The sequence below is a fragment of the Triplophysa rosa genome, linkage group LG8 (genome assembly GCF_024868665.1).
Source record: "Triplophysa rosa linkage group LG8, Trosa_1v2, whole genome shotgun sequence".
Taxonomy (NCBI): Eukaryota; Metazoa; Chordata; class Actinopteri; order Cypriniformes; family Nemacheilidae; genus Triplophysa; species Triplophysa rosa.
In genome coordinates this window covers 1,472,401-1,499,916 of record NC_079897.1, presented here as the reverse complement: position 1 = coordinate 1,499,916, position 27,516 = coordinate 1,472,401, and the positions used below count along the sequence as shown (strand labels likewise).

Here is a 27,516-nt window from a genome sequence, read left to right as displayed (position 1 = left end):
AGATTGAACACATTTTCTAATAGGCTATTTCTATTGTGACATTTACATTTAGCAGACGCTTTTCTCCAAAGTACATATAATAGTAATATAAATGTGTCTACTCTTCAATAATGAAAAATGATGCCAATCACTTTATAAATGTATAAAATGATTTTAGACCTTTTCTTGCTGAACATCTTGTTTTACTTAAACGTCAAAAAGTAAATAAATAGCAAAGAACACTACATGTTGTCTGTAAGTAATAGCGATGAATGCCGAGGTCAGGATACATTCAGCAACTGACTGCAAAAACTCACTCCATACTCGAAATCTCTTCGATAATGAAATATGTACAGTTAAAAAATTCAAACCCCAAGCAAATAACCATTCAAAACACAGTATTCAATAAAAAACAACTTTTATTTTCTTTAAAAAATAACCGTTCTGAACATAGTCCTCTCACTATTATTACATACCGAGCCAAAATGACTTGCTCACGTGTCCGTTCACTGAATCTATTGGGAAGTGCTATGACAGGACTGTTCTTAATCAGTGGCATAATATTGCTTTAAAAGTGAGGTCAGGTGAACTCTCCAGTCACCCCGTCAATCACCTCCGTGTTGTTCTTCACCCACGAGGTGCCCGTGGCTTCTGAGAGTCAAGTACTGCATTTGAATATTTAGTCTAGGAAAGACCCGATTGAGTTCATACACTGGGGCATCAATAAAAACCACATCGCTGGGTTGGTAAAACCTAATATATAAAAGCACGTCTTTGTATACATCTCATAAACATGATTTAAAATAAAACATGGTAGACCGTTACATCCTTATTTTGGATTTCAACAGACCCTTTCTAGGCTTTGAGGCTGATTTGAGGCATCGGCCAATAACGGTGCCTGGTGAAGATCCATGGCCCTTCTCGTGGCTGAATAGTGTTCAAAGGTTTCTTTAAACAAACAGTTCACCCAAAAATGGCAATTCACTCACCCTTTACACACTCTTGTGTCATTTCAAACTTCTTGTGTGAAACATAATAAAAAAAACTTACATTTTCGGATGAACCTTTCATTTAAAGCAAATGAGAAAATATGGCATCAGATATTAAGTGCACTACTACAAGGCTCCAGTTACAACACAAGTTCAGTTTAAACATGCATTTCATACAGCCAATATATGACATGGTTACATGGCATAACGTTCCCGCTGACCCGTGGACTATTACCTGCATGCCCACCATACACTCACGGCAACGACGGACATCAGGCGAAGGTAAAAGGTGCAATAAAACGGGCGATAAAAGTGTGTGTGTGTGTGTGTGTGTACAAGGTGCTCGTGAGTTGTGTAGGGAATGTGGCAGTGTTACCGGCGGCACCTTTGAAAATAACACGGGGTGAAAGCGTGGGGCGATGTGGGATGTCGGTGGCCTCTGTGTGAGGGAGGATAGTGGGTTGCTATATACAAACTGGTATTACTGCGATGTTGGATTTCTGCGTAGACACAAACGGAGAGCACGGATTGTGCGTCTCAACCTCTGAAATGTGCTGCGGGTCGTTTTCCCCGGCGTTTTGGCTTTGCTTACAGAGGTCAGTGGAAGAAATGTCTTAAAGGAACAGTTCACCCAAAACTCTTAATATCGTCATAAGCATGGTGGTATTCCAAACCTGTATTAGTTTGCCATGTCGTGAAAACAATTCTGTTTTGCATACAACAAACGGATGGAGCTTTATAATGTCAGCCTTTAATGACAAAAAAGCATCACATAAGCAGTCATATAGAATTAGAAATAAACTATATATGCCTTGTCTTCTAAAAAACTTTTTGAATGCGTGTCTACGTTGCAAAAATCTTACTTCCACCTAAGTGGACAAAGTCAACTTTGTCACGACACGAGAGAAAATGGGGCGCCACTGAACACAACCCACATTCGTTGTATGGAAAACAGGACCTTGAATATGTTTGGTGAAACAAATGAATGCGGAGTTGGAACAACTTGAGAGTGACTAAACGATGACAAAATATTCATTTTTGGCTCAACTATTCCTTTAGGTGGAGGAAGAGTTACGTGTACCAGAACGTTCATGACAAGACGAGCAACAAACTCTGTTCAAGGAGCACGGCTGAATCACATGCAGAACAAAAATGCATGTTAAAGGGACAGTTTATTCACCCTCACGTCATATAAAACCTGTATGTGACTCTTTCGTCAGTGGAACACAAAAGAAGATATTTTGAGAAATGTCTCTGTGGTTTTGTGTCAATGAGGTTCAATATAGAAAGTCAGAAATGCAAAAGAAAGTCATACAGGTTTAGAACGACACGAGGGTGAATAAACGATGAAAGAATTTAAATCTTTGGGTGAACTATCCCTTTAAAAGACAAGAGCCGCTTTGAAGAGTTGGCATTGCATTCGGCTGGTGCATAATGCTGGTTTCGGTGTAATGCTGATGCCAGTACAGTTAACGCACTCTGTGGTCCATCTATGCTAATTCAGCCGCTCTTAACTAATGAGGAAAATCTAAATACGCTTGGCTACACCCGTGACACCACTGCGAAACGCTGGAGAGACACCTGCTACAGTCCATCAGCGTCTGCGCGCTTGCAGCTTCACAGACTATAAATGCTGGGCTCGTGGCGTCTTTCAACTAAAACTAAGTGCTAATGTACCACGTATTTCACAAAAACAGAATAATAAAAAACAAATAAAAGGAAAGTCACAATAAAAAAAATACCCTCGTTCAAAATGCAATGAGTAAAACATTTCCTCCACATCGGCCGGACGTACAGATTAAGAGGCATCTTTGTGGTTGCTTACAAAACGACGAGTTTGTCTGCATTCCTTCCCTCCGTATTGCATACGAACGTACATGTGGGAGTGCGAAGGTAGTATACAATAATACACCGTTAAATTAAAAAAAAGAGCATAGGTCAGCCGGATTCAACAAAACTCAAAGTGTGAGACTCCGTATTCAGTTCTGTTCACGTTAGTGGGCTTCATAGAGCTGCTAGCACCCAGTTTACTGGCTCGAGGGGGAGTGTGGTGACCCGGCGGGGTGTGGTACAGAAACCTCTCTGTCTCAGGCAAAGTACATGGTCCTCAGGGTGTCGTGGTGAATCTGAACAGCTTTGGCCAGCGCCTGTGGATCCCGGCCGTTGCTTTGCCCGGAGACGTGGCTGCCCTCTCCGCTACACAGGTTAGAAAAAGGTTTTAAACATGACAACAATCTTATGTTTTGCTTCTGTAACCATGTCAAGATAAACATACATTACTGCTATTATTAGTCCAATAGGCCTAGCCAGACAAATGCAAAGACACTGGGCTTCATTTATCAATCTTACAACAGGATTCGTGAAACATTTGTGCGTCACCTGCCCCGATGTACTAATGATCAAGTGTGGTGCCTAAATTTTACGACATGAAGAAACGTAACATCCAAGATAAGAATTGTGAAACTGACACTTTGACATTGCAAGTTCAACAAAACCATCTTATTTGTCAGCTTCAAAATAAAATAAAGTCAGAAAAAAATGCAGTTTAGAGCGAGATCACCGATTAATGAGGAGAAATCGATCTTGCGCCAAAACCTGTTAAAGTCCCAGTGAAATAAAAATGACAATGCCTATTTTTTTCATGAGTTTATTGTAAATAGTTTATCAATGTGGGTCATTCTCTTTTTTTTTTTTTTTTAAATCGTGTGCGCTCATAATCTTCAGTTAAAATCTGAAAATGCACTTCCTTCCTGTAGTGACTATCCATCTCAAATGACGTATGTTAGACGGTTTGGGCGGAGCCTCCGTTAACTCCTCCCCTTCAACTGTCAGTCTGCTGCCAGTTCCATTTCAAAATGCAACGGCTGTGTTTATACATCCAATCAAATCGCAGAGAAAGACGAAAGCCACGCCCATTATTTTTCTCAATCGAACTCGGAAATGCGTCAAAATACGCAAGCAAATACGATCGCAACTTCCGGTTCACTGAGACTTTGATATCATAATGTCAATCAAATAAATTATATAAGTATTAATAAAGAGAATACTTTATTAAATGTAATGCCCACATTAAAAAATACTATTAGTAATTTACTTTAGTAAAGTATGGAAAATCCTACTATAGTATTATTCAAACTTATTGAAAACTTATTCAAGTATTCTTCAATATTCACTGCATTTCATCACATCATTACAGTTAAAACTACAGAATAATGTGGTATGCATTAACAAAGTGTAGTAAATACTTCGATGTACTACAGTTTACTGTAGTAAATACTAAAAGTATACTACAGTATTTTCGGTTTGTAAAACCGAACAAACACAAAAACATGTCGCCTTTATATTTCTCGTAATTCCTTTTTAGATCTCAAGCGAGTAAAACATACTCAGACCTTCACGCTAACTCTTTAGTTTAGTTGAACTTCTTTAGTCATTTAGTTGAAATCTGACATCGAATTTGCTTGTAGTCACTGCTAACTTCCATAGTATTATTAATTCATTAATAAATAAATAAAAGCTTTGCGTGAACGCCTAATTTTCTGTAGTAGGCTACATTGATTCGTTTAGTAAATAAGAACCAATGGCTTTGCCCCAAACCGTAGTGAGATGACTAGCTTCAAGAAACGGAGACATTAACATTGATTCTATTCTGTTTCTTTCAAATTATCCCTCGTTTTATTCTGCACGATTCATTAGTTATTGTAAATAAAACATGTGACACTGACAGAACATTCCTTTCAACTGATGTAACCAAAGTCATTTGGGTGAAAATAATATCAAAGCCTGACACATTCCATCTAATAAAACACATTAAAAAGTATTTTTTGTTTAATATAGACACAATGAAATAATATAAAACAGATCATGGCCTCACCTGTCATGTTCCTTATCCACCAGGTGATAGCGCGCTCTGAAGGCGACGAGTCGGGCGTAGTACGCCGGAGCTGGAATGGACACGGAGCGGGTGCAGCGCACGTATGTGTGACACAGCTGGTAGGTTAAAATCTGCAGCTCGTCAGCAGTGAAACGATTGTCGTCCCACAAGACGTAGTAGTGAGATGGCCGGCTGGTGCCCTGAGACGAGACCGACAGCAGATCAAAGACAACTCAAGAAACACTTGAGCGATGACGGTCAAAAGCGCAGAACATCCGCTCACCTGAATACCTGCATGACTGCACAGGTAAAAGTCAAACTCAAACGGATGAGTGATGCTGGTGTCCACCGTCGTCCCTGCTGGAATGTTCCCGCTCTTTCCAATCTGAGAAAAGACACGGATTTAACAAGCAACCCCAGATACCGTGATAATATCGTTACAGGAAAGTATTTTGATCATGATAGCCGTGAAGTGAAAATCGTATATCGTGACAGCCCTAATTGATGTTCTGGTGACAGTTGACGTGTTGTTTTGTTCAGAACTCACTCTTTCTGACTTGTCGGCGCAGAAGAGACGCGTGTGGTGCCGTTTCTGTACCACTACGTAAGTGATGCCGGGCTGGTAGTCTTTCTCCAGTTTGATGCAGGCGTCTCTGATGGCCAACAGCTCATAATGTAGAATCTACACACACACACACACACACGCAAACGTTAATTCCTTATTAGTATTGATCTTAAGCCACAGCATCACACAACCGCAACGTTGACCATCGACCACAAATACGTTATGTGTGTCAGCAACAAAACAGACAAATGTTGAAGGTGGACAGAGAGACAAACTAATGATACTTTAATGATACTTTCTAGGATTTAAGAAATCCGATTTGATTTCTAATTTTATAACCCAAAGGAACCTTAAGTCCGACCCAGATAAAAGTCATTTGATCCTTACCTGTGGTAACTGTCCCTCTGGTACGCCGTCCCTGTAGAAGATGATTCTTGTGGGTTTGAAGCGGGTTGATTTGTAGAACTGGATGAGCAGCTCTCGCACCATGTACGACAGGTCTTCAATGATCTCCTGTCTGGGTCTCTGGACTCGAACCGTAGCACAATATCTGCTGGGATGAGCATCCATACTGCCCACCACCTACAGAGACATCACAGCCGACTTACAGTATATCCAAATCCAATATACGCAATCGATCAAGATTACCCCAATTATTTTTATTTTTATGACCCTATTCAGTGGAACACAAAAGAAGATATTTTGAGAAATGTCTCCGAGGTTTGGTGTTCATACAATGCAAGTTCAAAGTTGTTTGGTTATCAACATTCTTCAAAATATCTTCCTGTCAGAAATACAGGAATGACATGAGGATGAATAAAGGATGAAATCATTTTTATTTTTGTCTAATCTGTCCCTGCACACGGCAACGCAAAAAGTTACAAACTCTGCACCAGAGAAATGCAATAACACAAACCAGACGATCGGTATAAGAAAACTGACGCCCTCTAGTTGCAGAAAACCATCCGTTTGTCTCTTATTATCTGCCCACTCATGAGGCGGTTCTCAAACGGGTCCGTCTCTGTGACTCAGCCCTTTGTCACCATCGCTTGGCAACCGCAGAAAGACTACGAGTTTACAAGTGGTTACGTAAAGCAGGGTGTGTGGTGATGTCATTTCCTCCTCGACCGTGACTCATCGGTGAGCCATTCTCACATCAAAGCCCCCTCGCCCACCCCCTCAGAACATCCAGCCCTCAGCTCCTCTGTTCTGTTCTTATGCAGTCAGGACCGTTACGTGAATTTGGGCGGCTTTCACAACCCCGGATAACATCAGGGCGGTCATTAGTTGTGTTACGTGTATAAAACTACGTTCACTCTTTCTATACAATATAACCAACGTAATCTCAAGTAAAGATTGAATATTAAAACTTTGCGCTGTTGTTTTTTCGTTCTTGAACCTTGGATTTATACGGAAATAACCTAAAAGAATGAATTGAATTTCTATTGAGCAGAACCACTAAAGTGGATTCAAAATGCTTTCAAGTGTTAAGTAAAAAAAATGAGAAAAATCTAAATGGATATTTTTTCCAATGCTACTTGAACAGAAGCAACAATATTTAATCATTTTCATTCATATGCACCAATTTAATATACTGTAATAAACCGACATTTTTATTTCTAAATATGAGGCACATTTTTGTCTCCTTCATATGCTTTATATTCAATGTGTGTTGTTAATGCTGCAGGTTTTGATTTAAAATATAAGAAATATAATGTTTTTACTTACAATATAGTATAATACTTTAATAATATTATTTTAAAAGTAATATAATATATTGTAAGTAAAAACCTTTTAAGTATTATAATGTAAGTTAAAAACATTATATTATGTAAGAAAATCATGTAAACAAACAATAAAAATAAATGTATTAATTAATTAATTAAAATATTATAAATAATTAATACAAAATGTAAATAAAACTTTGTTATTGTTTATTGAAATCGAGTAAAATATTGGCCTAAAAATATCAAATCAAGTTTAAAGCACTAAAATTATAATAATAAACAAAAAAATAAATCTTATATAGCAACAAAAAAATAATAATAAAATGACAAAAGCATATAACGAAATTGCTAAAAATTTAACTAAAATTAACATAAAAACTAAAAAATAGATGCCAATTTAAAATATTACTAAAACTACAATAAAACTAAAAACAAAACTATAAGAACTAAAAGTTAAAGTTCTTAACGCTTTGAAATATTCAACTCCCATAAACACAGGACAATAAAGACACTCAAAGAAATGTAATGTCCAAATGAAAAGCTCAAAATGTTTGAAATATATCAACAGCAAAATCCTTATGAATGTCTGATAAACAGTATATCGCCCAGCCCTACTTGGATCTAATAAAACTCATTAAATTTAAAGTTGAACAGGAAAGTTAAAATGCTTACAGCTGTGATAGACGGTTTCTTTCCATCACCAGCGGGTGGATGAGTAACATCTGCACCCAAAAAGATCACCGGCTGTTGGAACACAGCGGACCTGCGAGCGGGATCAGAGAGAAGTGTTAAAACTCATGACAGACGAATGTTTTCTCCACACATCCACACGGTTCACAGCAGTGACGTCTCACCGTTGATGTGGCACCAGGATGTTGTTGATGCCGCCGAGCTTGACGTTGATCTTGAGGCAGAGGTTGGAGAGCGTCTGAGGAGACGTCTTCACCACGTTCTTCACCTGCACACACTGAGTGGCCATTCCCAGAAGAGTGTCTCCGACACGCTTCACTTCAGCTGCACACACAACAGAGAGAAATCAAGGTCTGACAGGCTTCATTCGCACAAACACGTGCGTGACGTCACACGCTCTCACCATAGACGGGTGTTTTTCCCGGCAGGATGACGATGATGAGCTGAAGTCCAGAGTACGTGTTCTTCAGGTGTCTGAACATGGGCTCCACGCTGTCTGCTCCCTGCGCATACTTGCAGAAACACGGCTGACCCTGGATGGGCATCCCAGCATCCTTTGAGATCTTACGCAGCTGGTCTGTGAAGTTCCTGAGGAAGATACAGATCAGCATCAGCATTTTTCAGGTCCTTGCGCTTCTTTTTACATGGTTGTAGAGACGGATGAGACTCTTACTTTAACACTTCTTCCCGACACTGCTTCTGCGGGGCGAAGCAAGCGATGGCCCAAACTTTGATCTCGATGCCATTATAGAACTGTTTACCCCTCATATCCCAAACACCCTGATTGGGTGTCGCAATGGCACGATTCTGTTCACCAACAAACACAAGAAAGAGTTCAAAACAAGACCTCATAAACAGCAAACCACAACATTCAAAGGATGCAAACCTGTAATATTGATATATTTCTTAACACCATGTATTTTAAAATTTTCAGCTTTTTATGTCGTTTTTTTCTTTATTATTATGCGGTCCGTACTGCTGAAATAAATTTTCTGAAATGTTGTTTTGAAAAATTGTTGCACATTTATTAATAAGTACAAAATAGAACATTTTAAGATTGTTATTTTAATTTTAAATTATTTGTTAGAAGGACAAATGTGAATAGAGTTCAAGTGAAAAACTTTAAGATAGCATAATTTATGTTATTTGAGTTGTTCTTTAAAGTCCCAGTGAAATAAAAAATGACAATGGCTATTATATCATGAAATATTGCAGCGTTTATTGTAAATAGTTGATCAATGTGGGTCATTCTCTTTTTAAAATGCGTGTGCCCTCATAATCTTCAGTTAAAATCTGAAAATGCACTTCAATCCTGTAATGACTATCCATCTTAAATGAAGTAAGTTAGAAGGCTTGGGCGGAGCCTCTGTTAACTCCTCCCCCTCAACTGTCAGTCTGCTGCCAGTTCTATTTCAAAATGCAACGGCTGTTTTTATACATCCAATCAAATCGCAGAGAAAGACGAAAGCCACGCCTACTATTTTTCTGATTAGAAATTCCATTTCACTCTGAAATGCGTCAAAATACGAAAGTAAAAACGATCGCAACTTCCGGTTCACGGGGACTTTAATATACAGCCGCAGAAAAAAATTAAAAGACCGTTCCAAATTGTGTCAAAAAATGTCATTTAATCATCATTTCAAATACACGGCATCTTTTCTGTTATTTTCACCTGTTTCTCCAGTTTTCATTTTCTGCAAATAAATGCAAATAGAAACAATATTTTATTTGAAATTTGGGAAAAATATTCTTCGTAGTTCACAGAATCCAACAAAAATGATCATGTTACCTAAACGCATACCTAGAAATAATAAATTCATTTTGAAATGGTCTCTCAATTTTTTCCGCGGCTATATATTGGTGATTCGGCTCACGGCTTTCACAAGACGTTGCTTGATCTCAGCTGTGATGGAGAACAGGCACATGCAGACCTTGTGATTTTGTGAATGTGTGTGTAATGTGGTTAAGGCCATGAAGAGAAGACTGAAAGACAGCAGTCTCCATACGCTGATGTGTGTCTCACCCGACCGCCGTACTGCAGGATCGGAGCAGGAAGAACTCGTCCCGTCACCTCGGCCATGTCGTCCTTCACCTTAATCCCAAACTCTTGAATGTAGGGATCCAGATTGAAGTTTGCGTTCTTCATCTGGGTATAAAAACAGGATTAGAATGCATTCTTAAAACGATCTCGGACCAGAAACGAATTTCAACCTCTTTCTTGGGCGTTGCAACACAATTTTAAAAGAATATTTTCCATGCTATGCAGAGTTTACAGAACTAAACGCGATTGCAGATTCTACATTAGATACACTTTTATTTCTGGTTAGCACTCGGTGTTGAGGTCAAAATGAAGGCCTGAAACTGGATTTGACCCTTCTGGATTACGAAAAGTGGCCATTTCACACCGGAGTCATTTCAGAGGTTGTATAATGAACACACAATTTGCACAAAGTTTTTTTAAGTGAAATGAAAACTAATTTATGTTAATCCACAAAAAAAAGCAATTCAAATATGATGGGATTAATCAGTGTGGTTAATAAACGGTGTGTGTTTGCATCTGAACATCTGAACATGAACCTCAACGATGTTCTTATTCTGGGAGGAACAACACGTTCAGATACGAGACCCAGAACTGAACATCTGAATCAGAAGCTCAGTGACTCATGATTCAATCTCAGCAGATTCAACGGCTCAATGATCCTCATCAAATCAAATCACCGGGGGAATAATGACGCGGATATAAAGAACCTCTCATGATCTCATCTTTAGTCATGGTTAAGACAGAGAGCGGTGATGGAGAGGTGCAAGATATCAGAAACAGAGAAAATAAATCCCTGACTAAAAATCTATAATCACCTCAACCACAAAAACACACCACAAACTTAGAATGCAGAACTTAGAAAGCGTTCAGTAACTCGTCCTGCATCCTAATTCACACATTCTATCCATCATAAATAGCATTGGAAATAAGAAGTATGTCCAAATCTTAATGTTAAAATTAGTATCGAAGTACCCGGGTGGTGTTCTCGGTGAAAATTCAAAGTGCAGATTCACACACTTTCTAACAACTGATATTAATACCCACTATTCATTGTGTCACCAAGTTAATAAATTGAATTCGAAAGTAAAGATTAAATGTCATCAATCATAAATGATGAAAAGCTGAAATACCATTTTGCTATGCACTTTTCCATAAAAAAGTACACACTTTTAAGTCATAGTATAAGTAAGACGAAAAAATTGGAGGTCAACACTCACCAGTCTGCTGATCTCCTCCTGTCGGTCGGGAGCTGAACGTGCCGTGGCTTTGATCATGGTGGATGTTTGATTATCTGTCAGTTTCTTGATACAACGTTGCCCCGCTACAATATTGCAGACCTGCACAAACATCCGCGTGTGAGAGATGAGAATCTCACCCGTGTTTACTGTAAAAGTGTGAATGGCGGAACTCACCTCCAGAGGCAGGTAGGTGTGTTTCTGCTCCTGGCCCACCTGTAGACAGGGCAGATGAGGGTATTTCAGCTGCAGGCTGTATTTCTGTTTAAAGTATTGAGCCACCGTACATTCTACCGTCTGTCCGCTCTCCAGCTGAAGAGGAAACCTGGTGACAAGATGTGCAGAGGAAAAATAGCGGTCCGTAAAACAAACGATCCTAACATTCTTTCACACTAAAATCGACAGTAAAGAAAATATCAAACCCGGATTTACAATGTGAAATTTCTAAATACTATGCATGAACATGCAACAAGATAACTTATTAAAAAATGAGACCTCACCGAACGTTCCCGATCACGATACTCACGTTTGGTGACTAGCAGGGCGACGGGTGACGTTGCAGACGCGGTATTTTCTCTTCATCTGACCGCAGTGAGTAACCTCCACCTTCAGGCCTGCCGGTCGTCCATCAACAGAACAACAAAACACAAGTGAACACGCAAATATGTCAGAACCTTTAAAACACGAGACATACAAGTACAAAAAACATTAAAGAGTCGGTTTGTAACCGATTTAAAACAGCACGTGGTGCCTCTGATGTCACTGATACCTTGTTTGAGACCAGCAGATTAAACAGGTCGAAGAGCATGGGAAACATGGAAAATAAGTAAAAAGAAGGAAATGTGTAACCGCCGTCAAGTACATCACAACAGTTATTATGAACTTCAGTGTATGACTTGAACGAGGCGCTTTACGGTTCTGACGGAACATTTCAACCCTGTGCTGATATAACATCAGTCAGAATCATTCCTCTTGCAATACATGAAAACAGGTAAAAAGGATTATTTCAACACAGTAACATTCGCATGCATCACTGTTTAGCATATCACAATATCAAAATGACTCATCCGATCCAAAGACAAAGACATAAAAGGACAAAATCCGAGCTAGACGCTGAGCTCACCCAATGACCTCACCTGACCGAATTTAAGGAGGAGAGGTCGCTAGGTGTTCTGGGTGGTTGCTTTGGTGCTTACTATTTGATACGAGTGATTAGTAATTGTGCTGCATTTATAGGATGCTTTCTGGTTGAGGCGAAACAACAGAGTGAAAGAGGAGAGGAGAGGAGAGGAGAGGAGAGGGAAAAGAGGAGAGGAGAGGGAAAAGAGGAGAGGAGAGGAGAGGAGAAGAGGCAGAGTACGAGGAGCACCGAGAGTCAGAGAAAGCAGAGAATGAGCGAGAGCAGCGAGCGCAGCCGTAGACAGAAGAGCGAAGAAAGCGCAGAAAGAGAACGAAGAGAGAAAGGACAAGCAAGAGAAGAGCAAGAGAAGAGGAAGAGCAAGAGACACAGAGAAGAGAAGAGAAGAGAAGAGAAGAGAAGAGAAGAGAAGAGAAGAGAAGAGAAGAGAAGAGAAGAGAAGAGAAGAGAAGAGAAGAGAAGAGACCCACCTTTAATCTCCTTGGTAAAGCGGACTCTTTGTGAGTCAGTAAGAGTTTTGGGCTGTTCATCAATGTTACGGATGTCCAGAACCTCACACATGAACTCAATGACCGGCTGGGCTTTATAGAACGCCGTCGCAGATACTGGGAACAGTGAGAATAAAGAGTTTAAACTCAAGTACAAACGAGCGTGAGGAAACTTAAAGGGATAGTTCACCCAACAACAGTCATTTCCTCACCCTCAAGTTGTTTTAAGTCTGATCAAATTTCTTTGTTCTGTTGAACATACAAGAAGATATTTTGAAGCATGTGGGAAACCAAACAGTTCTGGGGCACTATCGACTACCACAGTAGTTTCGTTTCATACTTTAGAAGTCAATGGTGCCCCAGAACTGACACCAAACGCGAACAATCACGTTCCACGCTCTTTATTACTCGCGGGAATAGTTCGTTATTTTCGAGCGAGTGACGCGATCTGACAAATATTTTCAACCTTCGCGGAAGACGAGATTGATGCACATTCGCCATCTTTACGCGTCTTTGCATCGACGTTGTATGTAATTTACTCGCAAAACGTTTAATTCGCGTTTAGTGTGAACCCAGTGTTAGTTTACACACATTCTCGCAAATATCTTCTTTTGTTTGGAGTTCAACAATAAAATGTATACAGCTAAATGATGACAGAGTTTTCATTTTTTAATGCACTATCCCTTTAAAGGTTCATCTATGATGTCATCGATAGGTATTTCTAATGTTACGTTCAGTTACAGCTCACTCCAGTAACTCTCATAATAACATACAGGTTTGGAACAACGTGAGGATGAGTAACTGACGACGAAAGGATGACATCATACCATCAATGTTGAGCATCATCTTCCACATGGCTGGCCGGACAGACTGATGGAAGCCAAACCACACCTCTCTACCCCCACCCAGAGGATGATAGTAACCCTCCGGAGGTGAAAAGAAGGAACGGCCGACCGGAGTGTACCTGCAACACACCAAAGAAATGATTTTCGCCTTTAAGATAAAGAACCAGTTTCTGTTTAAGAAAAGCTTGTCTTACTGCTCCAGAATCTGTGTAAAATCGTGATTTTTTAAGAAGTTTAGCTTCATTTATTTAAGTTCTGTTTCTTGTGTTTTCAAGCAGGGCACCTTTAGATCTCTCCAGAACTCAGTGTGGTACCTCATGGAGGCCAGATGTCTCATAGCCACGTCGAGGGCTTGGACAGAATCCAGCGGGACCTGCAGACGTCCACTGACCAGCGTCTCCTGTAGAAGCCTCCATGACACCTTTGCCAACCACCGGATGGACACTTTGAAGATGCGGTCCTTCCCCTCGCCAGGAATGGTCACCTCAAAGTCAACCTGCAACATCACACAGTCTGAAATGAGACTTCAGCACAAGAACCTTGTAAACATCGGTAAATAAAAACAATTTTGCATTTACAGGCACCAAATGTAAGCAGCAACATTTATTGAGAAATATGCCACGTGGACACATTTCTGAATGTCATTTTACAAACCTTCTCACTGCCTATAGGTAAAGCCAGGACAGTGTAGATGTTCTTCTTTCCATCATACACCGGCTTTCGGTCGCCAAAGAGCTGCGGTTTGAAATGTTGGACCATGTATTCCACAACCTCCCTGTGAGGATCAATGTTTGAGGTTTAGTCAAATCAAAGGAAAATAAAGCACCTGCGATACAAAAATTATTCTTAACACATAAAGTGCCTGCAAGAAGAGATGAGCTTTTATATCACTTGGTAAAGGTGTTTTCGACTCTACAAATGAAAGTTATTTCAACTTATTTTTATGCAAAAAATGTGTTCTAGGTCACGCAAGATGTCATCTGACGGGTTTGATTTCTGACCCATATTATATTCTAGAAACAGCGAATAGAAAGATCATATTAGGGTTCCACTGACGACATTCGAGTAGCGGTTACCTGTTGACCCGCCGAGGACACTTATCAGGTTTGATGTCCACTTCATAGTGGTAAACATCCATTTTTGGGATCTCCACCTCAAAGTAGTTGGCAAGCAGCTTGATGGGCTTGCCGACGGTGCCCACGCCTGGCCTGCGGGGAGCCTGGAACACCTGCTGCAGGGGTGGGGGGTACGGCCCCATGGGCACTGCGGACAGGGCACAGACAGAGAGAGTGAGTGAGTGAGCGAATCAGTAAGAGAGAGAGAGGTCAGACGGCAGAGCAGACAGATGCATTGATGATCAGGGGAAGGTTAGAGGAGCACGAGCGAATTCGGGGGGAGTCGGTGGGATTATGTGTGTTCAGATATGGTGACAGCAGTGTGTGTGGACATGGGACAAAAGAGGAAAGAGGAACAAAGACGATGGTGCCAGAACGGGAAGGGGGTCGGGGTGGCCATGAGAGGAAAAATGAAAGAATGTAGAGAGGGTGAGGAAAGAGTGTTCACAACCCAAAAACTATCAAATCAAAATAGTTAATAATCAACGAAACACTGAACTAAACACAGTGTGACGTATAAATGTTTCAAATAGAAACATTACAAGATAAAAGCAAAGCATTCATCCAACTAATCAATAAGAATACTATTTTCATTATACACTTTAATTAATATTATTGATAAGTATTGATAAAAAAAACTTTGTTTTTTTTAAGTTTCTTTTGCAATACTTCAACTCATAAAAATAAATTGAGCATTTTTAGACTTGTAATGACGTGTATAGCCAATGTTATTGTACGTAACATTTACAACTTGATTCAATTCGATTGAATAAGTTGTACACATCTGCACCACTGCATGTTTGTTTGTTCAATAATGTGCCTTTTACTAAACCCAACATGCAGAGTTCTGACTTTCCACCAAGTTTTGGAGCAAACATGAAAAAAAGATTTGCATCGAAGCGCACATCAACTCCCGCTGGGAAAACATGGATCAACAGGTTGTGCGTCTTCAACACAAGCCCATGCCAACTCACGTGAGGTTTGTCATTAAAGCAAAAAACAGGACATACACTATAAGAAAAGATAACGCACACAACAATAAATATATTGTTTTCCATTGTGTAAATTCATGCATTTAGAGAAAGAATGCAGCATTTTCACTAGGGTCAGACTGTGATGTCACCTACATACTAGAAAACACAGGGCAAAAGGTCATGGGTTTGATTCCCAGGGAACGCATATACTGATAAACTGTACCGTTTAAATAAAGTCATTTGGATAAAACACAACATGCCTGACTTAAGTTCTCATAGAGCAACAACAGCCTGGTTTTAAATATTAAAATACTTTTAATACTGTTTCAGATCAGATGCAGAGACAAGAAGAAGTATTATCACGGTGTAGGTTTATTCCCTTTAAAGTGTAAACGTTGTGCCTCTGATCAACACGTCAGACCAGCCCTACCTACACGCCAACATTTTTTCAACCAATGGAATGAGCTTGAGGGCGGAACTATCACTTTATTAAACCAATAGCAGCCAGGGAGCGTGCTCAGGAAACCTGTTTGAATTTTTTTTGCGATTTCATTAGCAACGCTAGCGGTGCAAAAAAAAAAATAATAATCACACACTTCATCTAGAATTACACTTCCTTTACTTTTGCCTAACTAGCAGTTTTGTTAGCCATTTCGGTTGCCAGTCGATGTAAAATTCATCCTAAACCAAAAGCAGTGTGCTGACGCCCTTAACCCCTCTGCCCATGAAGAACACTCCCTCCATCATAACAAAGACCCCAGCTGCCCTCCTTCTCAAAACGGGGGGGGGAAGACGGAGCGAGCCCCCCACGCCTCCACATCAGCACACACAAACACGGGGGCCCCAAAACATTCCCAGCCTCACCATAGCAACAGCACAGCAACATACATTGTCATGGAGATCAGGAGAGCCGGGGATACGTGGGGGTTTTGGGAAAGCTGGACTAATGTGCATGGACCTTGGCCTTATTCATCTTATAGTGCCAGCGAGCACCTCGGCATTACACCGAGACAAGGTCATCAATCTTCTCTTACAAGGCCCACTTTATAGCTCGGGTATGATTCAAGGGCCATACGAGTGTTCGTTGGTGAAGAAGTACACTGGAAGTTGCCAATAAGTCTTGTTCGATAAGAAACTCTCTGCACGGACGCTGCGGTGACGCCCTCGTCATCTGAAAGCAACAGCAGATGGCTGGAAAAAAGAAGCCAGATCACAAGCACCCAGAAAACAATAGTGACTCTCCATTACGGCCGGATGATATATTGCATGTTAACGATATAGTTTTACATATTGTAATGTGCTTTTGCTGAATACGTTTGTAAAAGTGTGACTTAATCCAAGTGTTGTGACAGATGTTTGACGTCTCTGAATTCAACTTAGTAGCAAAAATGTGTTAGTTGTCAAGAACAGTTCACAACTCTTGATCCCATGATATGTTAGTGTCATGACTCAAAACTCTTGACGACGTTTTCCTAATATTTTTTTAAATCTACTTCGCAAGCAATGACAGCTGATTGGACGAAATAGTAACGTATTCAAATGAATATTTAACAAATATATATTGAGCTAGTAACTGAACACGACGGGTTCAGAACCCTAGATGACCTGCTTAAGACTGAAGGGTCAAGATCCACAGAGACGCCACCTGGCCAGTGCAAAGCCCCCTGTGACCCCCCCTCCCCTACCGCTCATTAATAAAGACACCTCACTAGTGAGCCAAAGAACATTAAAATAGATGTTTACTTCAGAATTTGTGATGGACTAATGAGATCGGTGTCAATGTAGTGTGCACTATCGAACTTCGTTTTTAAACCTCTGCTAAATCAAGCAGCATTATATCTCTCTGAAGCCATCTCTTTTCGCAGACCAAATAGGCCCCTGAGATCTAGTAACCGTGGTTCCTAGATCAAGGTCAAATTGGAACAAATGACCAATGTCTGCTCCCTCAATACCAATAAATGCCTGCTTAAAAAACACCCACTGTCTGTTGATTTTAACTAGCCGAGATAATCCGTATTTGTGATGTTGTGTTTTGTTTCTAACTGTGTTTATTTTTAGTTGTATTGTACAGCACTTTGGATCAACTGAGGGTCGTGTGAAAGTGCTTTATAAATCAAGTAAGAACGTAAAGCAAGGAGGAACTACAACACTACAACACAAAGTGTGGATTATATAAACACTGTGAGAGTTCATTTGACCCTTTTTAACACTGGCGATTTTGCTGTGTATTAAAATCCACTAAAATCCTAGTGTTCCACAATCGATCTAGATTTTCTAGGAAGGTGGAAAGCCTGCAAAAGTTCCATATTTAATACGGTTGTGTTCAGAGTTTGGCATCTAATGACTATAATTCAGACACCAGCTATTTATGAAAACAGACCAACCAAAATACCAACAGCAGCTTCAATCCCTCTTAACATCGATCATTAATCTGCTCATCCATCCGTCGCACAGTCGTGTGTGTTTACATTTCATGTTGATGGAGCTTGGATTGGTAATATTGGACTGAGATCGATAAAGACCCCCGCGGGTCACTTTCTTCTCCTGCATGTGCTGAAGGCGGGATTCACCCTCATGTCTTCCCACGACCCCTGACCTGACGTACTCCCTCATCTTCTCTCACTTCGCGTGAATTGTGCGCAAATCTGGATTAGTAAATGTTACATTGTATCATGAGAGCGCGCGCTGCGGTGCAACATTACAGCATGATACAGTGTTTCACATCAACGTCTAACGTGTACGCAACGAAACGTTGTTTTGTTTCAAAACCCTCGCAAGCAGAACAACTTGAAACATCCAAACCCACCAGCGCCAGATGGTCCCGGCTCCATCCCATCCACTTATCCGCAAAGGGTTCACCACAGCCCGGACGTTCACTCGCCACGGCGCCCCGGCCCTGCAGGCTGGCACCCTCTCCGACTTCCAGCCTCCTTCCCTGGGCGTGCGGGATCGTCTCCGCCGCCCCTGCTGGAGCCCCCAGACCCGCAGGAGTTGGAGGCAGACAAAAGCTGCTTGGTTCCGATCCGTAAGACTGCCTGCGGTGACCCGCCTGCTCAGGGCTCGGTCAGTCCGTGGCTGGATGGCCCGGGTCGGTGTGGCTCGTCGAGCTGTTGGGCTTCGGGTGTTGTGGCACCTGCTCACCGTTCAAGCAGGACTCCCCAGCGGAACAAAAACGGTCGACCCGTCCGTCACCCCCTATAGACCGAGAGCCCTTTTTCTTCTTCTTCTCCTCCTCCCACTGTTGAAATTCTTGACTGTTGGCGGTCTGTTTGGTTCTCGCCCTCTACTGGGCGATGAAATATCACGTTTATTCATTTAGACCAGGGACCGTTTATTGAATGCTAAGCTAACACTAGAAATTCTAATGTTTGAATTACAAATCTCATTAAGAACTATTAGCGGTTTACATTACAAAATTCCTTTATGTTGTGTGTTTTGGGTCTTGATGGTGTTATGAAAGTGATAGTTCACCCAAAAATGAAAATTCTGTCATTTACTCACCTTCGAGTTCCAAATCTGTATACATTTCTTTGTTCTGATAAACACAGAGAAAGATGTTTGGAAAAATGCTTATAACCAAACAGATTTTGCTCCCATTGACTCCCATAGTAGGAAAAAATACCTTAGTTCTGGGGCACTTTTGACTACCGTTGTATTTTTTTCCTACTATGGTAGTCAATGGGGGGCCAAATCTGTCTGGTTATAAGCATTCTTACAAATATCTTTCTCTGTGTTCATCAGAACAAAGAAATTTATTCTGATTTTGAACAACTCGAAGGTGAGTAAATGACAGAATTTTCGTTTTTGGGTGAAGTATCCCTTTAACTTCCATGCGTCACATAGACCCAGAGAGCATTATAGTTTCCAATAAAACCAAAATAATTTATAGTAAATAATACATAATCCATTTCATTGTTTTATTATGCAGTATATAACACAATGCACAGTATTGTTCTCTGTACTAAAGAGATGAAGAGAAATTACACATGCACAGTACAAACCTGTATTTCTCAAGTGGTTTTGCTTCAAGACCCAGAGCGATGGTACACTGAACATCAATTGATGACCCAACAACACAGTACCAAAACTTTTAATGAACAATATAATACAAACTACTCTATAATATAAATATAATCAAATATTATATAATATAAACTGTTAACATGACATACTAATAATGCACCACTGAGTGGTTTTGATAAGGCAGGTGGCCTGTAATGTCAACCACAAGTCCACAAAAATAAATGAGTAGTGTTTTTTCCCTTTCACGTGTTTTCCTTTCACAAAACAAATCTAATTGTTCATATACTTTGCAAAATTATATTATATATATTACATAACATAGCAAAATTAGTATTAGTTTTTAGTAGATATGGATTATAAATGTACAGTCTTCTTCTGCACCCATGGGTGTACTTTGCCAAAAAAATATCTCTGTAGAATAAGTACAATGAAATGAAGTTTTCCTTATGTTCCCATAATACAATCTAAAACCTATGATGTCAACAGATCTACAGATTGGGTATCACACAATAATCATTAAATGCAGGCCCGGTACCATCCACTCTAAAAAAAAAAGGTTCCTTTAGGTTCTATATAGAACCCTGGGGTTCTGTACTTGGCAAATAGAACCTTTTACCAAAAAAAAGGTTCTATGTAGAACCCTTGGAGGGCAAAGAACCTTTTTAATAAAATGGTTCTATAATTCATGTTTTGTGACTGAAGTGTAAACTAAAGATAACACAATAATTATAGACCTACACAACACATTTTGTGTCAAAAAGGAGAGTGACTGCTGTGGTCAAAAACAAGAGTCAACGAAATATTAATATTGTATTATAAAATTAATATAAAGTGTACTGTTTATTTCCTGTAAAAAAATTTATGCAAGCATAATACATTTCCTAATACATTATTGTTTGCCTTTTTGGTAAATCATTTTGTATATCCAGGTGTTTTCTTTATTTTGTACCATATCATATTGTCAATGTTTAATTTAATCCAAAGGGGGCATTAAAAACAAATAATCGCAAAAATACCCTCTGGTGGCGTATTATGTGTTGCACCATCCTCGAATTCCTATTGGTGGATTGGCGAAGATGAACCTCGAGACAGTGACAGTTTATTTTTAAAACTGAGGAGTCCGCCATTTCTGCCCGTTCATACCCTCGGGTAAGTAAAGTTTTTACATTTTTGAAACTATATTACCGAAATATTTAGTATAATAAGTTGATATTTATATTTGTTAGAGTAGCCCTAGTGTTAAATAGTTATACTAAATATAATATTTACCTCAGTTAAAAATACTGCTGGTAACGTTAGCACTGACGGGCTTCGTCAGCCGTCGGGTCAGAAAGTGCTGTTAAACTGATTTTGCTCCTGTTTTTAATGAATTAAGTTACATTTTCCCTTTATTTACTTGTCATTGTTAATTAAATTGGCAATATAAGACAGCTGTGTTATAAGGCGACGAGATAGACAGAAGCGTAATTTCAATGAAGCGCGTGGTCGCTGTTCGTTAACGGTAAGATAACGATAAAAGCAAACCGGGTGGAAGACGGAGGGATATGATATGTGAACGTTTGTCACAGTTTTATACATACTCCGTGAGTATTTTTTCACAGGCCTATGTTAACAGGTGTAGAAGTTCTTAAGTTTGGGCCGCGGCCCGCACGGTCCATTTTCGTGCTGTCAGGCTCCTCCAACCCTGATCAAACTTAACTGCCTGCCTGTTACTCTTCAGTAATCCTGAAGATTTTGATTAGCTTGTTCAGGAGTGTTTTATTAGGGTTGGAGCTAAACTCTGAAGGAAAGTGGACACTGCTGGCCACAGCTGAGAACTTCCCGCCGGTCTGCATTAAAGCTGTACGATTGCAGTGCTCTGCAGCGTTCGTATCCGCACCGAGTCTGCGTATATGTTGGTTACTCAGAAATGTCAATTTTTTAAATGAAATTTCACAAATGAATTGCAAATGGAATAGAAAATATGATCCAGATGTCTACTCTATTTCTAATCAAGTTATTTTATCATGTGGGATTCAACGCCTGGAGTCATTTTGATTACCACGCACACTATTTTTCTAATTGAACATTTTGTTTCGGAAAATACATCACTATAGTCAATTGCAGCCTCCAATTCATGCTGACTTTTAAGTAACTTGTTTGTCTGATAGTGTGTAATTTGGATATATGCACCTGAAGTAAACAATTTTTTTGTGTTTAAGATGCTGCATGAAATGACAATGAGGTTTGGAACAGACTTGGCGAAGAACATGGAAACATCTCTAAATGAAATGGCCCCAAACATCATCAGGAGTGCAAAAGAAGGAAGTCAAAGGAAACTCTATGCCAATCTCATTGGACCAGCAGAGGAAACCACAGAAGGTAACTACATCATATTTGTTCCTTGCCCAGTGTAAAGTTGCATTATCTGCACTGTCAATGTAAACATTGTAGCACCTATAAATTGTATTAGAGAAAATGTGAAATAATTTTAGTATTATTAAAGTTTACCCAAAAATGAAAAATTCTGCCATCATTTACTCACTCTCTTGTCATTTCAAACCTGTATGACTTTGTTCACCAGAACACAACAGAAGATATTTCGAAAAAGGCTGGTAACTGAACAACGACGGTGCCCATTGACCTGCATTGGTTTTGTGTCCAATAGAAGTAAATGGCTATCAGCGTTGTTCAGTTACCAACGTTCTTAAAAATATATATATTTTTGTTTTCTGCTGAAGAAATAAAACCATATAGGTTTGAAATTACAAGAGAGTGAGTGAATGAATTTTAATTTTTGAGTAAACGATCCCTTTAGTTGATTTCTGTACCTAATGTACAATAATTTGTATCTGTTTGTAGGTCTTGTTAGGAGTGCTGCACTCATTTTATTGCCAGCATTATTTAAAGAAAACGCCAGCTTCCTCTACAGTGTAAATATTGTAAGTATAGTCTTCTGTAGTTTTATTTACATTTGAGTCACTTGACTTTAAATAAAGGAACGGTTCATGTTTGTTTTACAGGAACCCAAAGGTCCTACACCAACCATAGTGTTTAACGGCTCTCCTGATACCCTCAAAGCTGAAAGTGTCAGCATTATAATGGACAACGTGAACATCATAAGAGAGGCAGACATTGACATGACACAGGCTGTGGAATGCCTGTTTGCGGTCTATTTTCTTTTCAATGTTCAGTTGCCATTAAGAACACAATGACTTTTATTCAAAAATATTTGCTTAAACTTAAGTCTCCTCACGACACAAGAACACCAATACCTGTACTAAAAATGTACTGTACAATCAACTTGTGTAAATTGTAGTGCTATTTAATATGTTTTAATTGTTCATGAAATGTTTTTATCTGCATTGTGATTCTTTTCCTCATTTCAGAGATGCATAAAGTTAAGTACTGTACTTAAACAAGCTTATGTATGTTTATAAAAAAAGTGAATAATTTAAACAAAATGGTTGAATGCAATGTAATTAAAGTGTAAAGTTTAGCTCTTTAATACAGAGATGCAATTTTAAAATGTGTTTGTTTATGTACATGCAGTGCAAAAACAAGCTTATGCGTATGTTTATTAAAATGTGAAAATGCTTAATGGAAATTATTAAAACTAAATGGTTGAATGTAATGAAACATTTTAAATGTAAAATAACTTAAAGTTTTTCTGTCTAATACAGAGTACAGAGATGTGATTTTAAACTTTTACATAATAAAATGAATAAATATAAACTTTTTGAATTGTCTGGATTGGCTATAATTTATTATCAATAATAAATAACTCATAATAATAAAGAACCTTTAATGGTTCTATAAAGAACCATTTAGCTTGGATTCAACGAACCATTTGGGGTTCTTTTTATTGAACCCATTAAGTTGGTTCAATATAGAACCATTTTGGGGTTCCATATATGAAGCAAGTGATAGAACCATTTCTGGTTCTAAATAGAACCATTTCTTTTAAGAGTGCAGGTGCAGAAGGGTGGGCTAGCAGATATTCTGGGTGGGCATATACCCCCGCACATACACCGGAGAAAAAATTAAGAGACCATTTCAAAAGTATTTTATTTTTTTCTGATAGCAATGTGTTTTGGTAAAATGATCATTTTTGTTTATATCTGTGAACTTCTGACAACATTTCTCCCAAATTGAAAATGAACTGGAGAAAACAGGTCAAACAACAAAAAAGATGATCTGCGTTTTTAAAACGGAAAAATCGCAACAAAAAAACCCAAGTTCATATTTAGTTTTAAACAACACAAAACTAATGTTTGTACACGTATGAGAAAAAGTAAAAAAGAATGTTTTATGAACCCTGATTTTTTTAACGAGTTCATTCTCATGCTCTCAGTCTTTCATATTGCTGTTGTTTGTCACTCTTGAGGTTTGGTTTTGTTGGAACAAACACTGAAATATACGACTGCATGCAGGTTTTAAATGATTTATGATGTTATATAAATATAAAAAACATGCATGCATTACAGAAGACGAAAAGATTAAAACAAAAATCATTATTGTTGATTATTGCCTTTTATTTAGTAATTGTGAGCGTTTGATTTTATTGATGTTTACGTATTAATAAAGCGGTTATGTAAACTGGACATAAATAAGAAAGCGGTCTAAGAACATTTCCCATCACTGAACGATCACTGACTTCTGTTTAATTTCGCAAAAAACTACCGTTTTAATGAATGAATCTGCATGATTACACTGCACAATGAACTTTACATCATGTGCTGTTGTATATGAGGTCCGCCTAAACTACTAAACTCTGTTTCGCTACCACCTGCAGCATGAATTGAGGTGTTTGAGATGGAGGGAGATTTATGTCTGAAGCGGGAGCTTGTTTACTGTACACCTTGTTACACAGCAGATTTTGAACATTGGTCTTTTTTGTTTGTTATAACCAGTCAGAAATGACAAGGAGGCAGCTTCCCGCAATAGAATGGAGAGGGTTGGATTGTTTTCATGGGGCGTGGCCTAAATGCGCTCGGTCTCATGCTTACAAACTAAAGACTCTCTGTGAGTGAAGCCTGGCCTTGCTTTCAGCCAATAGAAAATAATGCGTTTTTGGTGTTGTTTTTTATTCTCATTGGGTGGGCGAGACAGACGTTTAGGTGGGCTCAGCCCACCCTTGCCCATAGAGCCGGAGTTCTGACGAATTGTGCTACCCTGTCGAATTTTGACGCCTCCATACAAAACAGGACTAACCCCTCCCCCAACCCCTAAAACTAAGTTACCCCAACCCAATCTCAAATTCAGGGTAGCAAAATCTGATGGGTAACATAAATCGACAGAACATTTCTGATTAAGTGTAGCTATAATGTGCACGGATTTTTATATTCGTCATTTCTATTCAATCAATGAAAATGAATAGGAGTGTTTTTAGACAATTATTTCGTTGGGAAAATGTTATAGATGAAACAAAGGCGGCATTGGTCTTATATTGCATTACATTGGCCTTTCTAAGCCGGACGGACAATTGAAAAACACCTTGTTACTTTGAACTCAAACAACATTCTTCTTGTTATCTGTTTTATTGTTGCTGTTCAGTCTATAAAGACTTTTTTTCTTGATAGTCTATAAACACGTAAAACGTGTATTTTTCGAATATTTGTAAACCGAAATAGAAAATCAAAGTTGAAAAAACATCCTTCTTGTTTTCGAAACACTGCTTCATGAAGCTTCAAAACCTTTAGGAATCTTTTGTTTCGAATCAGTGCTTCAAAAAGAGGTTGTGTTGCAAAAAGTGAATCATTAAACGGATAGTTCCTCCAAAAATGAAAATTCTATCGTCATTTACTCACGCTCATGTAATTTCATACCTGTAAAAATTACTTTGTTCCGATGAACACAAAGAAAGATATTTGGAAGAATGTCAGTCATTTGCAGTTGCGGGACATCATTGACTACCATAGTAGGAAGAATTGTAGTCAAAGTGTCAGGATTGGCAGAAGGAAGAACACAAGTGCAGGCAACGGCGATGAAGGAGTTAAATATATTTATTTAATCAACAAAACAGAACAGAAACACCCACAATGGGGGAAAACAGAACTAAGAAATATAAATAAAACAAAAGACTTCCCAAGAGGGGGCAAAATGAAAACAAGACAAATAAACTAAACTCAAGGACACGACCAAACGTCTTAAATAATACAAGGCACAAAACTCACAAGACACGAACAGGCAAGGAACAGGAACACGGGTAAGCACAGGAACAGGAACACGGGTAAGCACAGGACCAGGAACACGGGTAAGCACAGGACCAGGAACACGGGTAAGCACAGGACCAGGAACACAATCCAGCACAACGCAATACAAGAGCACAGGACAAAGAAACAAGAGGGTATATATAGGGAAAACAAACGAGGGATAACGACATAGGGCAGGTGAGGGTAATCAAACACTTAGGGAAAGATGACAAGGAAACGAGAGGAATGGGGCCAATGACAAGACACTGGAGAGAACGTATATTATTGTCAAACGGACAATAATATGTTTCTCTCCACACATAACCAAAGACCTTGTCATGGCTCTGCTACAGGACCAAGAAAAACATGACTAAGGAAGCAGAGCCATGACACAAAGGTGCCCGAGAACTCTTTTCCTAAATTCTTCAAAATATCTCATCATGTGTTCAACAGAACAAAAAATACAATATTTTTTCCTACTATGGTAGAGGATGATGTCCCAGAACTGAAAATTTCTAACATTCTTCCAAATATCTTTCTCTGTGTTCATTGGAACAAAGACATTTATACAGGTTTGAAACAACCTGAGGGTGAGAAAATGATGACAGATTTTTCATTTTTGGATGAACTGTCCCTTTAACTGTAATTTATTAAATAGTTACATATCTGCAGTTCCATAAAGGGATATTATGGGGACTAAAATTATGTTTATAGATCAATTTCCAGTAGAATTAACATCTGTTGATGAAAAAGTGAAAATTTAAAAGGGTTAAAAAAATTAAAAGGTTTTTTGAGGTCATAATCACATTTAAGGAGGAAATGAATACCTCCCAATTTCCTAAAAATTTGGGAAGGTATATGAAACCAAAAGCTGTTTTCGTATTTAAAAAAAGATTTTACACAGTTTAGTTTAATAGTTTCATTAATACAGTCAATATCAATGGCTTTTAAACCTCCTTCCTCGTATTCTTTGATCATATTTCCTTTTCCAAATATAATTAAAGTTGGCCTAGTATAGCTTTTATGGCATTCTTGGGAAGTGAAATTGAGTAGGCAGGGTAAATAAATCTAGAAATGCACTCCATTTTTGTAAGAAAAATTCGTCCAATAATGGAGATATCTCTTTGAGACCACAGATTCAAGCAAGCTTTTCAATTGTCTATATTATTCCAAATATTGAGATTATTCATTCTAGTGTAGTCCTTTGTAAATGAATACCCAAGTATTTGATAGTATCTTTAATTGGGATAGTATGAAAGGTTAACAGAGGGGAATTATTAATTGGCATTAATTCACATTTATTGAGATTTAATTTTAAGCCAGATGAGTGTACAACCGATGTACACCCACGGCTAGCTGCTAGCCATCTATCGTGACGCTCGCGCTGAATGAATTCCCGCGTCTCGGCAGAAGATGGCGCCCTCAGCATTTCCAGTGCACCGAGTGTCCGAAATTACTCAATCGTTTTCACCAGCTCCTCAAAGTGGACTACATTAGTGAAGTAATGTAGGCAATAGTGGGCGATTTCGGTCCCACAGCCCTCGTTTCTCCCATCACAATTTAGGTTTTGACTCGAAGGGATACAGCTACCTCCACTGGGCATGCGCACTTCAATACCGCATAATTTTTGTCACGTTGAAAACAGTTGATTCATATTTTT

At 39.0% G+C, this 27,516-nt stretch overlaps 1 protein-coding gene across 2 annotated transcripts; it reads right to left on the bottom strand.

Annotated features, from left to right (window-relative positions):
- Window positions 1–397: 397 nt before the first annotated feature.
- ago1 (argonaute RISC component 1) lies at window positions 398–18,582 on the bottom strand. Of its 2 annotated transcripts, XM_057340047.1 has the most exons (20): window positions 18,467–18,582; window positions 14,648–14,834; window positions 14,226–14,346; window positions 13,886–14,067; window positions 13,554–13,690; window positions 12,710–12,843; window positions 11,870–11,882; window positions 11,627–11,714; window positions 11,278–11,425; window positions 11,083–11,202; window positions 9,848–9,970; window positions 8,498–8,631; window positions 8,228–8,412; window positions 7,989–8,148; window positions 7,807–7,897; window positions 5,795–5,989; window positions 5,390–5,524; window positions 5,126–5,227; window positions 4,843–5,042; window positions 398–3,164 (listed from the first exon to the last, which is right to left on the bottom strand). In XM_057340047.1, the coding sequence occupies exons 1-20, from the start codon at window positions 18,489–18,491 to the stop codon at window positions 3,056–3,058; spliced, it is 2,589 nt and encodes an 862-aa protein (XP_057196030.1). In that variant the 5' UTR covers window positions 18,492–18,582; the 3' UTR covers window positions 398–3,055. The 2 variants fall into 2 exon arrangements, with proteins under 2 accessions (XP_057196030.1, XP_057196031.1); XM_057340048.1 differs by lacking the exon at window positions 11,870–11,882 and having other exon boundaries at window positions 12,709–12,843.
- Between the last annotated feature and the right edge of the window lie 8,934 nt (window positions 18,583–27,516).